General features: G+C 35.6%; 1 protein-coding gene and 1 long non-coding RNA gene across 28 annotated transcripts in view; one reads left to right on the forward strand and one right to left on the reverse strand.

Moving 5' to 3' along the window:
* The window catches only part of LOC146401481 (uncharacterized), a 366756-nt gene that overhangs the window by 79338 nt on the left and 271248 nt on the right, over nucleotides 1-16170 (forward strand). The gene's annotated exons all lie outside the window — the stretch shown is intronic.
* The window catches only part of TSBP1 (testis expressed basic protein 1), a 66259-nt gene that overhangs the window by 7819 nt on the left and 42270 nt on the right, over nucleotides 1-16170 (reverse strand). For 8 of the 24 annotated variants that reach the window (XR_014809163.1, XR_014809167.1, XR_014809170.1 and 5 more), the window contains one exon: nucleotides 12970-13029. Coding sequence is in view for 12 of the 24 variants with exons in the window: in XM_084966888.1 (XP_084823014.1) it covers nucleotides 12970-13029 (60 nt within the window). In the remaining 12 variants the exon portion in view is untranslated. Of the gene's footprint in view, nucleotides 1-10410; nucleotides 10460-11341; nucleotides 11396-12946; nucleotides 13030-16170 lie in introns of those variants that run through there. The other 16 variants (XR_014809168.1, XM_084966882.1, XM_084966883.1 and 13 more) reach the window with 4 other exon arrangements.

The following is a 16170-nucleotide window of genomic DNA, read 5'->3' on the forward strand; positions in this document are numbered from 1 at the left end:
AACACTTGTTAACTCACATTCTTGATTATAGCCATTCTATCTCGTGTGAGGTGATATACATTGCTGAAGAGACTTTTTCCCATTGGCTATTCTTGGCTCACTTGTCAAATATTAATTGACTGTGGAGGGGTTTAGTTTCTGGGCTCTCTATTTCTGTTTCATTGGTCTATGTGTCTGCTTTTATGCCACTACCATACTATTTTAATTACTATAGCTTTGTAGTATAGTTTGAAATCAGGAAGTGTGAAATCTCTGGCTTGTTTTTTTTTTCCCCTCAGGACTGCTTTGGCTATTTGAGGCCTTTATACTTCTGTACCAATTTTAAGATTGTTTTTTCCTATTTCTGTGGAGAATGTGAAGTATGCCAGTTTAATGAGTATTGTGTTGAATCCTCATGTATAGAAGGCTTTGGGTAGTATGAACTTTCAGCAGTATTCATTCTTCTGATCCATGAACACAGGATATGTTTCCATTTCTATCTTCGATTTCTTTCAGCTAAGTCTTATAGTTTCTGTTGTACAGATCTTTCACTTCCTTGGCTACATTTATTCCTAGGTATTTTATTGTTTTTGATGCTATTGTGAATGGAAAGTTTTCCTATTCTTTTTCAGATATTTCATTGTTAGTGTGTAGAAATGCAATTGATTCCTGTATTTTTTATCCTGTATTTTATATCCTGCAGTTTTACTAATATTGTCCATTAGTTCCAAAAGTTTTTTTTTGTTGACAAACTGAAAAGCTTTTGCACAGCAAAGGAAACCAAAAAGAAAACAAAAAGACAACTTACAGAATGGGAGAAAATAGTTTCAAATGATGCAACTGACAAGGGCTTAATCTCTAGAATATATAAACAACTTATACAACCCAACAGCAAAAAAACCAATCAATCAATGGAAAAATGGGCAAAAGACCTGAATAGACATTTCTCCAAAGAAGATATACAGATGGCCAACAAACACATGAAAAAATGCTCAACATTGCTGATTATAAGAGAATGCAAATCAAAACTACCATGAGATACCACCTCACACCAGTCAGAATGGCCATCATTAATAAATCCACAAATAACAAGTGCTAGAGGGGCTGTGGAGAAAAGGGAACCCTCCTGCACTGCTGGTGGGAATGTAAACTGGTACAGCCACTATGGAGAACAGTTTGGAGATACCTTAGAAATCTATACATAGAACTTCCATATGACCCTGCAATCCCACTCTTGGGCATCTATCCGGACAAAGCTCTACTTAAAAGAGACACTTGCACCCGCATGTTCATTGCAGCACTATTCACAATAGCCAGGACATGGAAACAATCCAAATGTCCATCGACAGATGATTGGATTCGGAAGAGGTGGTATATATACACAATGGAATACTACTCAGCCATAAAAAAGGATGACATAATGCCATTTGCAGCAACATGGATGGAACTAGAGAATCTCATACTGAGTGAAATGAGCCAGAAAGACAAAGGCAAATACCATATGATATCACTTATAACTGGAATCTAATATCCAGCACAAATGAACATCTCCTCAGAAAAGAAAATCATGGACTTGGAGAAGAGACTTGTGGTTGCCTGATGGGAGGGGGAGGGAGTGGGAGGGATCGGGAGCTTGGGCTTATCAGACACAACCTAGAATAGATTTTTCAGGAGATCCCGCTGAATAGCATTGAGAACTATGTCTAGATACTCATGTTGCAACAGAAGAAAGGCTGGGGGAAAAACTGTAATTGCAATGTATACATGTAAGGATAACCTGACCCCCTTGCTGTACAGTGGGAAAATGAAAAAAAGAAAAAAAAAAGTTTTTTTGTTGAGTCTTTGGGATTTTCTATATACAAAATCACATCGGCTGCAAATAGTGACAATTTTACATCGTTCTTTCTGATTTGGATGTCTTTTATTTCTTTGTCTTGCCTAATTGCTCTATCCAGGACTTCCAATGCTATATTGAGTAAGAGTGATCTGAGAGGGCATCTTCATCTGGTTTCTGATCCTAGAGGAAAAGCTTCCAATTTTTCTCCTTGAGTATAGTCTTACCTGTGGGTTTGTTATATATACATTTTATTATGCTGAGGTATACTCCTTCTATACTCAATCTGTCCAGGATTTTTATCATGAAAGGATGATGTATTTTGTCAAATGTTTTCCCTAGATTTATTGAAATGATCAAATGATTTTTGTTTTTCATTGTATTAACGTTATGTGTTACCTTTATTGATTTACATATGTTGAACTGCCATGATGCTAATGTCACTGTGATTAGATACTTTAAATTGCCTTTACTTTTTATTAATCATTAACAATTTTGTCTAGAGTTTCAAGATTACAGTTCATGAGATGGGGATGTATAATGGTCTTACTTAGAAGATGTGGGCTAACTTTATTCACAGACACTGTTTTATAAAATACTTAAGAACTATTTTCTGCTAGGTACTGAAATGTGGGTTATCTCTTATATTGATGTTTCTTGGTACACCTAACTTTAAAATGCACAAAATAATAAGAAAGCATGAAATTTTTAGAAACATGATACTTGGTAAAGTTAATGGTTACCCCAGATTAAAATGGGTATTTAAATTCTGGAGCAGAGCAGGTGCTAGCAAAGTACAGCCCAGGGAATAAATAAAGGATGGATCATGCATTTTTAAATGGTTAAAAAAATAAGAATAATATTTTGTAATATGTGAGATTATATGAAATTCAAATTTCAGTGTCTACAAATAATGTCTTATCAGGACACACCAATCTGTTTCTTTTACATGTTAGGTGTGATTGCTTTTGTGTTACAACAGCAGATCTGAGTAGTTGTGACAGAGACCTTATGGCTTGCAAAACTTAAAATATTTATTATCTGTCCTCTACAGAAAAGTTTGCCCACCTCTACCCTAGAGGAAACTAAAATACTCAAAATAGATTATAAACTTACTAGTAGGTACTTGATGTATTTCTGAAAATCAAAACAAGAAGATATATATATATATATATATATATATATATATATATATATATATATATACACATACACACACACACACACACACACACACATATATATATATTTTGGTCTTTTCTAGGGCCACACCTCCTGCATATGGAGGTTCCCAGGCTAGGGGTCTAATTGGAGCTGTAGCTGCCGGCTATGCCAGAGCCACAGCAATGCAGGATCTGAGCCGTGTCTGTGATCTGCACCACAGCTCATGGCAATGTCGGATCCTTAACCCACTGAGTGAGGCCAGGGATCAAACCTGCTACCTTATGGTTCCTAGTCGGATTCATTAATCACTGAGCCATGATAGGAACCCCCAAGAAATTATATTAATGGTAGTATTTTTGGATCAAAACCACAGTTCTTTCCTACTTCCATTTCTCTAATTCTTTCTTTTGTGGTACCATCAAGACCCCAAAAGAATACAGTGCTATAGTGGGACAGCAGATCCCTCAGTGTTTTATAAGAACCTGATACTTCTCACTACTTTTATGACTCACTGTGACCCAAGTTACTGTCAACGCTTTCTTTGATCTGGCTGCTTTAACCCTTGTCTTTCACTAAGTTCCCAATATAGTAGCCACAGGGTTCCTTCTAAGTTTCAGTCAGAACAGGTCATGGTGGTTAAGATCCACCAGTGACTCCCCATCTGTGTTTAAGCCAAAGTAATAGTCATTACAGTTCCTTTCAAAGGACGGATCTAGAACATCTGTCCCCTCTTAGCTCTCTGATAGCTTCTCTTTATCTCATTCTGCTCCAACTGCACTTGCTTTCTTGCTTTTCTTCAAATAGTATGGAAAAGTTCCTACCCCCAGAATGGTTTGCTCATTGTCTTCTCTGCCTGAAGTACTCCCTTTAGATATCTGCATGGCTAATTCTCTCACCTCTTTCATATTCTATCAAGTAGTTCTATCAATTGCTGAGAATAGGGTGTTGAATTTCCCAGCGCTAATTGTGAGTTTACTATTTCTCTTTTCATTCCTATCAGCTTACTTCCCTATAGTTTTCAAAACTCTGTTTGATGCATGCACTTCTGGGATTTCTATGTCTTCTTGGTATATTCATATTTAAAAAATCATTATTTAATGTCTCTCTTTGTCCCTGGTAAATTTTTGCTTTAAAGTCTACTTTGTGTGATATTAATTTAGCCACTCCTGTTTTTAAAAAATTAATATTTTCATGGTATATACTTGATATTTCTTTTATTTTTATTGTTAAATTTGAAGTAAGTTTTTTATAAACAACACATGGTTGGGTTATTTTAAAAAAATTTACCCTGTTAATTTTTTTAAAAGATATATTTTTTAGAGCAGTTTTAGGTTCATAGCAATACTAAGAAGTGGGTAAAAGATTTCCCACATACCCTCTGCCTCCACATATGCACAACTTTCCTCAATAATCCCCCACAAGCATGGTACATTTGTTAAAATGATGAACTTAGTTTAACACATCATACTCATCCAAAGTCCATGATTTACATAATGATTCACTCTTGGTATTATACTTTCTGTGGGTTTGGTAAAATGTTTAATGACATATATCTATCATTATAGTATCATGCACATTATTTCACTGTCCTTAAAAATTAGCCAATCCTGCTTTTTTCAGCATTTATAAAATATCTTGCTGGGATTTTGATTGGAATTTCATTGCATTTAAAGATTAATTTGGGAAGAACCGGCATCTTGACTATATTGGGTCTTTCCATCTGTGAGTGTGGACTATCTTTCCATTTATTTAGTTCTTTGATTTTGTTCATCAGAGTTTTGTAGTCTTTGCTTTTTAATTGATGCATTTAGGCCAACTTTTTTTTTGAAAATGAAAACAAGTACATTTTTTAAAATTTTGCTTGAGTGTTATGAAAGGTGAGTCCCAATTCTATTCTCTCAAGGAGGGAATGTCGGAAAAGGTTTCCAGAGTAAACCTCCTAACTTACTCTCTGAGCAGCAATGGTGGTTCAAGTTTAGAGATAATAACCTTTATGAAGGAGAGGACAAAGATCAATTTCTCCTTTTATATTCAACTCTAGTTCCTTTTCTTTGTTTAACATTGTGCAGTCTGTCCCTCCTTATACTTTCACCTATATTCATTTATTTATTTTTCCACCTTTTATCTTTTGAAATTTTGTTTTGTGAGTTTATAGCCTCAGATTAAAGTATAAATTTCTTAGTGTTTTACTTCCATGGTCTTTCCAGTGATGTAATTTGTCATTACTGTTTCCCTCTGTTTCTCTTCTGTTACTTAATTCTCTAACCAAATGAACAACTTTTTTTCTTTGTCCTTGACATGTGGTCTCCTGTTTCTATGGGCCTTTAATTTATTAAAAACAAAACCGAAAAAAAAAAAAAACCCAAAGCAAAAACCCCAATCTCCCCAAAAGCCCAACAACCCCCTCCTGCCACATACACGAATCCCAAAACTATTTCTAACTTAAAATAATACCAGGAAATGTAGAAGAAAAGAGGGGGAAAATACTATGGCTTTCAGGGTTCAGACTGGTCAGATGTCAAAATTATGAGTGCAAATAAAGGAACCCAGATGTTGCAGATGATTATAAGAAACCAAGAAAGAAAGACAATTGGAACTTACCGGCTGCTACTGGACTAATAACTGAAAAAGAAAATAAAGCATATTATTATTTTTAAAAATTATGTACACGGATCCCATTGAAAAATCCACTTGAAACATCAGAAAACAGACTTTTGGGGAACATTATGTCCTATATGAATATGCTCTCCCTTATGGATTCAATATTAACACCACTTAAATAACTCAATATCAAGGCCATTTTGGAAGCCCTACTTAATAGATATGAGTGAAATTCACTTTCTAATGAAATAATTTTTGTTTGGTTTTGTTTTTTGGTTTTTTTTTTTTTTTTTTTTTTTTGCTATTTTTTTAGGGCTGCACCCATGGCATATGGAGATTCCCAGGTTAGGGTCGAATCAGAGCTGTAGCTGCTGGCCTATACCACAGCCACAGCAATGCAGGATCTGAGCTGGGTCTGCAACCTACAACCATAGCTCACGGCAGTGCTGGATCCTCAACCCACTGAGCAAGGAGGCCAGGGATCAAACTTCCGTCCTCATGGATGATAGTCAGACTTGTTAACTGCTGAGCCACGATGAGAACTCCTAATTTTTGTTTTTAACATTCTTAACCAGGGCAAAGATCACAATATTTCAGGAGACTGGTTACCAGTTTGATTTTACTGCTTTAAATTCCCTCTTGATTTTTTTTCTGTCTTTTAGCATTCTCTCTCCCTTTCAAACCACCATGTTAACTCTCATCATACTCCTTTTGCAGTACTGAAAGTTTATTTACAATTTTCAATTAAAAAACTTGTGTCATGATAATTTTTCAATGTTTATTTCTTTCTAATAATCCCTGGGGTTTAATCAGAATTTTAAATCAGCTTTAAGAAATAACATATATAAAACATGTAATCATATAAGACAAGGATTCTTACTTGCATGTCTCTCAGGAGTATTAGAATAGGGCAAAGCAAGGATCAGTTATAATGACAAGTGAGAAATCTCAAGAGCTTCAGTTTTCTGATCTTTTATAGTCCTAAATCTTTCATATCTTTAGAGTGGGCAAAATGGAGATGAGTTTAGCCCCTCTTCCTGCTCAGTATTTATGAAAATTTAAAAACTTCAAGAGCTTGCTGTATTTATTTAAATTTTGCTCCTTTTATGTCTCTCCCTATTTCAGTCTATAATCTCGTAATGTGTATCTTCTGTTCTTCACTTTCCCTTATATAATTCTTCTAGGTCTGTCACTTAGTTTACTTATTCCTTGACATATTTTAAAAACATCTGAGCTAAAGTCTTTATTACTTTAGGACATTTGTTCTATCAAAAATAAGGCGACATTATGTTCATTCTCTCTCTTTTTTTTTTTGGCCACACCTGTGGCATATGAAAGTTCCCAGGCCAGAGATCAAATCTGAGCTGCAGTTGACCTGTGCGACAGCTGCAGGCAATGCCGGATCCTTAACCCACTGCACCACAGTGGGAACTCCTGTGTGCTCTCTTTATTCTTTGCATCAATAGATTTTTCATTTAACATCAATAATTTTGAGAAATGCATAAAAATTTAAAAGCAAAAGAGATGGGGAAATATGCCACTTAAATTTGCATTGGCAGAAGTGATTACAGCCAGTCAAAGCATGGGACTGGAACCTTGTGGGAGGCCAAAGCACAATAGGGTTGCCAACTAGACAGCATGTTGGTGGGTTTGGAAAAGAACTAATTAATCAACCTAACTAGAATTAAAGTTTCCAAAAACTCAGTTACTAATCATATTCTCTATAGTGGAAGAGGAAAAGAATTCCAGAGATCACTCTCCCTCCTAAGAAGGAGACTGTAATGAAACATCATAGTCAACCCCTCTGCTGTTTTTGCCCAGTAATCTAAGGTTGAAGGACAAAGGTGGAAGCATCACCATACCCACAACTTCATATAAACTGCAAGTAATAGGAGTGCTTGGGGGATAGCATGCAGTAATTATTATTACTATGATACAGAATTTGTTAATATTTAGATATTAGTTCCCAGTTAGTATAAAGTATTAATTTCACACAATTATTATATATAAGCATTATTAATGAGTTATAAGTTAATGGTGACTATAAAGACATTACAATAAATTAAAGATTTATTCTTTGCTCATAGGTCATTTAGAAAAGAGTTGAAATATAGTCATTAGATAAAAATGACTGGCCTTGTATATGGAGTGACTATGAAAAGCATCTGAAAAATGGGCAGCTGGTGAATTTATACATAAAATCTCATCCCAAAGTCATACTTCCATCTAGTGAAGGTTTGTCTTAATGCTGTTGTTCTGGGAAATAGTAAAAATAGACAAACATTTTTATCATTGGATAAAAATATGCAGCTTTCTCACAACACCTGAAGTGACTGCACTTGGCTAATGTCAGCCTAGAAGATGTGCTGTATGACTGCCAAATAAAGAACTAAACACTAGAGATGCTTCAGAATCCTGTATCAAAAATGTAAAAATAGATCACTCTGAGGGTGTTACATTGAAATAATAACACAGTCTCTGACTAAAATAGTGAGGATATTGTCCTATAGTAATTGGAACATGAAAATTTTAAGTCTATTTTAAGAGACATAGGTAAGGATGGGGAGCATATCATACATACACATGTTTCTTAGAAAATTGGAAAAAAAGAATTTCACATTCATTGGTAATTTTTGAAAAAAATGTTTCTCTTGAAAATCTCACTGAAAAGCATGTTAAAAAGACTCTTGATTTATAGGAGGAGAAAGGTAACAGATATTGCCAGATTTGAACTAAGCTCTCATGACTTTTCTTGCCTTCTCTCTTTTGGCTGAGAGAACTGATTTCCTGCTGTCCCTCTCCATCCTCAGATTTACCCCATGGCTTGATTTTTGTTGATAAAATGTTTAAACTTTCACAAGCACTTGTTTCCTCTTGTCTATTTTTTTCTTTAAGTAGGGGTTTATACTTTCCATTAATTTATAAATAAATTACTTGTTCCAGTAATGTGGAATAAGGAGAATGAGAACACCATATTTGCAAGGAAATGACTAATTACAATATCAAATAAAGATAATACAACTTAAATTTTAAGGTACATTAAATAATTTACCCACAGCCACATGTCTGGTAAGTGTTTTAATTGAGATTTGAACCTAGGTCTGTCTGATTCCTTTCTTAACCACTGCAGAATATTACCTTAATGTTTCGTTTTACCAGTTAACATCATGAAAATGGTTTTATTCCATATATAGACTCATTCCTTGGAGTATACGTATGGAAACAGAATTGTGAGTTTAAAGGATACTATATTCTATGTATCTTGCAACACACTGCACATTTGCTTTCTAAAAGGTTTATATTAATTAAGTGGAATCAATGATATATCAATGTATAATTTTTACCAAAGCATTGCCAACATAGCTTATTATATTTATAGTTTTGAAAAATACTATTTCAGCATCTTTATTTTCTATACTTTATTTCATTTTTACCAGTCACCGGGCATACTATAGTTTCTAAATTCATCAGTAACTTAAGGGTACTAGATAATGGGGAGACAAAAGGGGTTGGAAAATGTGAATGTTAAATCCTTTAAAATTTTCTAAAAGACATTGGAATTAAGAAATAGATGAATATCAGGAGTCCCGTCATGGCACAGTGGTTAAGAAATCCGACTAGCAACCATGAGGTTGCAGGTTCGATCCCTGGCCTTGCCCAGTGGGTTAAAGATCTAGCATTGTTGGAGTTCCTGTCATGGCGCAGTGGTTAACGAATCCGACGAGGAACCATGAGGTTGCGGGTTTGGTCCCTGTGCTTGCTCAGTGGGTTAACGATCCGGTGTTGCCGTGAGCTGTGGTGTAGGTTGCAGATGCGGCTCGGATCCCGCATTGCTGTGGCTCTGGCGTAGGCCAGTGGCTACAGCTCTGATTCGACCCCTAGCCTGGGAACCTCCATATGCGGGAGCGGCCCGAAGAAATAGCAAAAAGACAAAAAAAAAAAAAAAAAAAAAAGATCTAGCATTGCTGTGAGCTGTAGTGTAGGTCGCAGATGTGGCTCAGATCCCACGTTGCTGTGGCTCTGGTGTAGGCTGGCGGCTACAGCTCTGATTAGACCCCTAGCCTGGGAACCTCCATATGCTGTGAGAAGTGGCCCTAGAAAAGGAAAAAAAAAAAAAAGAGAAAAGAAATAGATGAATATCAACTTACCAATAGGTACTGGAGTAACTGGCAAAACAACATGAAATAAAAATATATTAGCACGATTTTAGAATCAAGAATATTGTTTCCTTCCTTGCTCTTTCTAAGGCAACAGACATGTTTAGAAAACACCAAACCTCCCCCAGAAAGACATACATAATGGAATAAGAGGAATTAGCATTCCTTTGGTGGTAAAGGGATGGTCCTTGTCTGATGCAACTGGCTTCATTGTATTTCAATGTAGAAGAAAGGCAGAGTAGGCTGGTACATATGTGCTTATGTCATGTTTTTCTTTCTCATGTAGTTTAGAAGATTTAAATCATGCAGAGAACTTTCAAAAATTTCAATGCTAATTGCAGTTATTCCTTTTCCTTTTCCCACACTGAACATATCATACTGATTTTTCCTCTACTCCTTATTGGTATCTCCATATTTATTATGTCCCACCCTATGTATCTTTCCTTTTTATATTATGAAAAGTTTTATTTGTTAGTAAAATATGTTTGAGATTTTTTAGGAAACAAAATGTTTTTTATACTTAGTCTCTTAGTCAAATATTTATTCTTTTCATTGAGAAATTAATAATGCAGCAGGTTGCCAAGTAAGAGGAAGAAGGAATATTTATAAATAGAAGCATTAAATGCAATTGGTTAGATTTGGAAAAAATTTTTAGTCTGGGATCCCAATTTGTACCATATTTATGAAAAGAAAAGGAACTTACTGATGGGTACTGCTACATGTGCTAAAATCCAAACACAAATTATTAGTATGGGTTGATGATAACGGACTTGACATTGAAATAGAATAGAATTCTAGATATTGTTTCCAGACAGGAATTTCTGGAATGAAAAAGGAAGAGCAAGCTCCAAGTCTTTTGCTTGAGTTACTTTAGTCTCCCTTCTACAGTAACACAGTCATTTTGAAAGGGTAGGAAGGGGTGAGTTATTTTCCTTTTATCATCTGGTATCTCTTGGAAATTAAAATACCACAGAGCTGTAAAAGCCTCATTTCCTTGAAATGTTGCTCCCATTTTCCTTCTATTCCTTTCTCCTATTGTTTACTCTTTCATGAGTTTTCCCACATTCCTCTGTCATTTCTGATTTATATTTAGTTGAAAACGTATTGTTTTCTTGAAAAGTCAGTAGAGCTAATCCCAAGATTTTCATGACAGTCTTAATTATTTCTGTTTACTAGTTTCATTTTCCAGATATTATTCAGTGATCCAAGTGGGAAGAAGCTGGTCTTTGCTATGCAAAGATCAATGAACATGAGCATTTCCAGCTGTCAGAAATGAAGATAGACTTCATTTTTCCTGCCTCCCTCCTCAGGCAAAAATATATGATTTCTATCACATCCTTGTCATAAGTTTTTTAAGTATGCAAAGTCTAGTTTGCTTTTAGTAGGACATTTCAACTTACTAGGAAAAAATTAACCATGTTTATTTTTTCCACCTATCTTTGTAATCTGTGCTTTGTATAAAATCATAAATATTCTGGCAGGATTCTGAGGTGAAGGTATGAGAAATATAAATATCATTTTTTCCTTTGAAATGGAAACAACCACATTTAGGAATAAGCCCACCCTGAATGCATAAGAAATATCAGATAGAAAGGGAAGTTCTTACAATTGCAGGTGTCTGTCATTAATGTGGATGCAGAAAACATAGATGTCATTGCCACTGTTCAGTAAATAAAGATGAAAATATACTCTATTTCTAAATACTACTAAAACATATTTGTCAGATGCAGCAGCTCCATTTCTAGAAGAATAACAAAAATGAATTGTTCTTTTTTCTTCCTATTTTCCTCAACTTTTCTGGGTGAGGAACGTGTTAAGAATGTTCATGTTTATATATAAACTCGGAGGGCGGTATCATCTGTTTTTGGGTCCCTGCTGTATTCTCAGTGCCAGGCACATGGTAGACCCTCAATAATTATATATTTTTTGGAATGAGTAAGATCTCAATGAATTTAACTTTGCCAATTCAGTTTTATTTCTGTCATCTTCTACTTTTAAATTTCCTATTAAAAGAATTTATAAACTCTAATAATAAAAACATTAACAGGTGACAATTTATAAAAAATACTCAAAATCATTATTTCTAATTCCAGGTCACCTTTAACCAGTTAATTATTTAATTTGTCATCTGTGGGTTTTTTACTTTCAAAATATTCATAAGTAACTTTAGAGGAAGTTAATCAGTAGAAATAGAGAAATTGAAAAACCTGAATATCAAGGTCTTACATATACAGAAAAGGATATACTCAATATAGGAATCAACCCCAGAATTGATAAATAGATATATAACTTACTTGGTTCTTCTTGCCTTACTGTCAAAAAGAAATAAGATAAGTAAATGAATAAGAGGTGAAGAACAGAGTTACTTTTCAAACTTTTTATGCTGAAAATTAAAAAAAAAAACAAGGCTTCGAGAGACTACCAAACTATCTAGAATCAGTTAAATATAGTGGGAAAATAAATATCTTCAAATTATTCTGCTCAAGTCCCTTTTAATTTGGTTGGCTTTTGGAAAGAAGGGATAAGAGTGGAATCATTGAAAGAAGCTATTTCTTCTAATTTCTCTCTGCTAATTCAACATTTCAAAAAGCATCAACTGGTAAGCTTCTTATGTCAGTTACACTTTATTGCCACCTTCTTTTTATTCCTCTTTTTTTCCCATCACTTCTTTTGAATGATTGTATTGATTTGTTATGATAATTACTATAATTCCTATTTGCTAATTACTGTTTTTTAGAAAAGTTTCTCTTTTCCCATAACACAAATTATCCTGGGGCTGGTGATCATACTTCTCACCGTTTGAATGGGGTGGAGGCACTACTTGACTTTAGATTCAGATAAATCAATCTAAATTTGTACTCTAGCCTCTGATGCTTATAATTGTGGAATCATGGGCAAGTTACTTAGTCTCACTAGTTCCTTCTTTATAACAGGAATAGTAATACTTATCTGATATAATGAATATGCATATATAAAGCCCTGAGTACAGTGCCTGATAAACTGTAAGTACTTAATAAATACTGTTTATTATTATAGTACCACATTAAATACCAGTTAGTTTCAATTATAGCCTCCAAATGGATATTGATAGTTGAAAAGAGAGTAAGCTACTGAAAATAAGAATAGAGTAACAAGCTGAAAGGAGAGAAATGCTGATAAAAAAATAAACTATAGGGGCAGAAGTAGAAACCTTAAGCCTCGGCACATTCACACTAAAAAATAGTCACAAAAAACCAATGATAACAATAGAATTGAGAGAAACATGGGACTTACTTTTAGGTTTCTCAGGTCTTGCTTTAATAGAAAGGTAAAGGAATAAGTTAGTGTGATTGTCTGATGGAATAGAAACACATTTTCACTGATGTCGTTTCAAGGATGAACATCACAGACTGAATAGTTGTGAAAAGAAGGGAGATTAAACAAGGACCACTTTGCCTTGGGAATGTTATGGAAGAAATGGTCCACAGCCGGTGATGGAATTCACTCTTTCTTTTCCCATCTAAGTCTCTGATTGTGTGAAATCAGGAAATGTGTCACATCCCTGCCTATTTCAGTTGAGCTACTTTCTTAGTCTTCCTTTGCTGTTTTTCTCTCCCAGTCCGCACTCACATCCTTGATCTCTGTAATCCTCACCACTGTTCCTCATTTGGTTTGCCCTCCTTGTCGCTTCCTTCTCTGAGAGCAGGTTCTATGTTCTCTTCACCAATCCCTACACTTAGCATGGTCTCTGTGAGAGTAGGCATTTAACAAATGCCTGCTGAATCAATGAAGAAATTCTCCCTACTACGAGCAGCATCAGAATAATTCTTTCTCTCTATTCTCCTCATGCACCCAATCTCCCCATTGCTTCGGCCCCAAACCTAGAAATAACCCTTGAGCCTTATTTCCCCCTTAAACTCATATTTCATCCAACAGTGGGCCCTGCCCTAAACTTAAATGGAATCTGAAAACTTCTCCCCATCTCTAGTCTGACCACTTCTTGCCACGTTTACCTGTGACTGGTATTTCTACAATTCTAGTCCTCCTAACTGGTCTTCCTGCTTTTTCTCTTGAGTCCGCTACTCTTGTTATTCCAGGGAATCCTCCATATCACAGCCAGAGTGATCTTTTAACATTATAAAGCAGAGCTTATGACTCTAGAAGTTTTTTATTCTAGAATAAAATCTGCCATTTTTCAAGGACTTGCAAGGCCCCACATACTCTGGGACCTGTCCCTCTGACCTCATCATCTACATTCTGCCTCCTTTTCATTCTAGCTGGGCTACAATGTGCACCCTGCACCACCACCCTCATGCCCACAGGTAGGTGCTTTGTACTTGTTCCTTGTGCTTGGAACACTCTTTCTTCCTTTTCCATACTACATTTCTCTAGCCTAATCTGTTCCCTTACTTTATCTTTCTTTATGGTATTTATCTACCTGATATCTATTATATGTTTATTTGCTATTATTTTACTGATTTAACCTAAAATGTAAACTCCTTGAGTGTAAGGGCTTTATCTTTTTCACTGCTATATTCTCAGTGCCTAGGATAATACCTGGCCTGAAACAAGCACCCAGTATATATTTAAAGAAGTGCATTAATATCTTTGAAGATTTAAAATACTTATTTTGGTCCTCAGACTGCTGTGGTTATATTTCTCTGGGTTGGAATTCTCCAGGTGGTGGGGGCTTACAAAGTCTCACCCACATGTTACTGGACTTCCTCATATATTTCATATTTTGAAGGTAGTCACTTATTCCATGGGAATTATCTTTGTGGATGTTTTATCCTGCAAATACTTTGTATTGTGGATCCCTTCCTGTGGGCAGTTTTGTGGTTGCTCTTGCCCATAGCTACCTGGGTATACCATCACCAAACCGAATTCAGTCATTTGGGCTTAGGATTCCTACACTGCATGGATAGCACACTTTTAGCTGGGTTATGTACCCTGGGTAGTTTTAAGTCCAGACCTGTGCAGGTGGCTTGTTTTCATGTCTATGACAGATGGGTAAAGTTATCTGGCTCTTTCCCTTGGATAAACAGTGTTTTCTACTTCCCTCTTCATTCAGGGAGGCCCAATTCAAGTTCTCACCATGTTGGGTCCTGCGGTTTTGGCTGCCAATACTAGCAGGTGTTGAAACTCTATCTCTGTTTCTACTATGCTATCTGCGTTCCTCAATCCCCTCACCTTTCCTGCTGAGGGCTTCACCTTACCTTCTCTTCATGATGTATTCCTATTCAGTTTCCACTCCGTGGAAGTTATTCCAACACCCTCCCTCTGTTTTTATGCTTAAGCTTGGCTGTATATTTTTATCTAAAAAATTAGCTGCCAAGACCAAGTCAGCCAAAAAGAAGGTGGCATATTCCTTATTTCCTTTGGCATAACTTTTCTTCTTCCAAATCCCTTAGGCCTTGGATATTGACATCTCTTTCCTGCCCATCCTTGATCTCCACTGAAAAGGACATTATTCATTCCATTTAGTTTGTGGATTATATTTTCTGGATGCACGACCACTAATCCCTTCTGCTGACCTCAGGTGGGCATTGGTCCCTGTTTCCAATTACGATGCCTGTGCCTGAACATGGGTATATGAGGTTTCCAACCTCATTCTTGGGCCTGTACTATTGACTCTGTACAGTCTATAGTATCGTCTGCATGGTAAGAATTTTTAACTAATCAACCTCCTTGCACAGGATTTGAAAAGGATTTGTAGATGGGAACTTCAGAAGGACACTAGCTCATTCTCTGTTAACAGTTCTAATTCTCCCTCCTCAAATACCAATCCTTGTGTTTTAACCTTATTAAAATTGTTATTATAATAAAAATACATTCAGAATGTGTTTAGATGGAGCTGTATGTGTGTGTGTTGGGGGGGGTATAAAAGCCTGTTTATAATCTGTCAAAATGGTCTAGATGTCTACAGTGTTTTAAAAATTGAGAGATTTTACCTAAAATATGGATTAAGTGAGTTGCTTTGACAGCTATAGATCTTCAGTTTTTCATGGTAAAACTGGCTGGAGCTGAGTAGCAGCTACATTCTTTAGACTGTTATGTGACCTTCCCATTCTCCACGATTCCTCACTTATTAACATTACTTGCCTGGGCTTCGTTGGCATCTGAATTTTTAACCTTGGCAGGAACTTGGGTTTTAACATTAGTGTGATTTAATTTCAATCTGAGGAACCCCAGGGGATATTGGGATTGCATAAAGATCACTTACAATATAGATTTGAGAACCAAATTTGAATTATGGAATATTAGAATGTAGTGTACAGTGTGGCTTCATGAATTCTACATTAAATATCACCATTATCAGTGCTTGATCTGATTTAAATATTGAATCACTGTTGGTGTCTGTTACCTGAGAAACTGAGCTAAGAACTGAAATAATGGGAACTCCTATAATTATGAATAAAAAATATTGTTTTTCAGTCCTGATCTGGAGGACTTTGG

This window comes from Sus scrofa, chromosome 7 (genome assembly GCF_054392235.1).
Source record: "Sus scrofa isolate SSC_HxYL_T2T_F1_AM1 chromosome 7, Sscrofa_HxYL_maternal_Yorkshire_Landrace_v2.0, whole genome shotgun sequence".
Taxonomy (NCBI): domain Eukaryota; kingdom Metazoa; phylum Chordata; class Mammalia; order Artiodactyla; family Suidae; genus Sus; species Sus scrofa.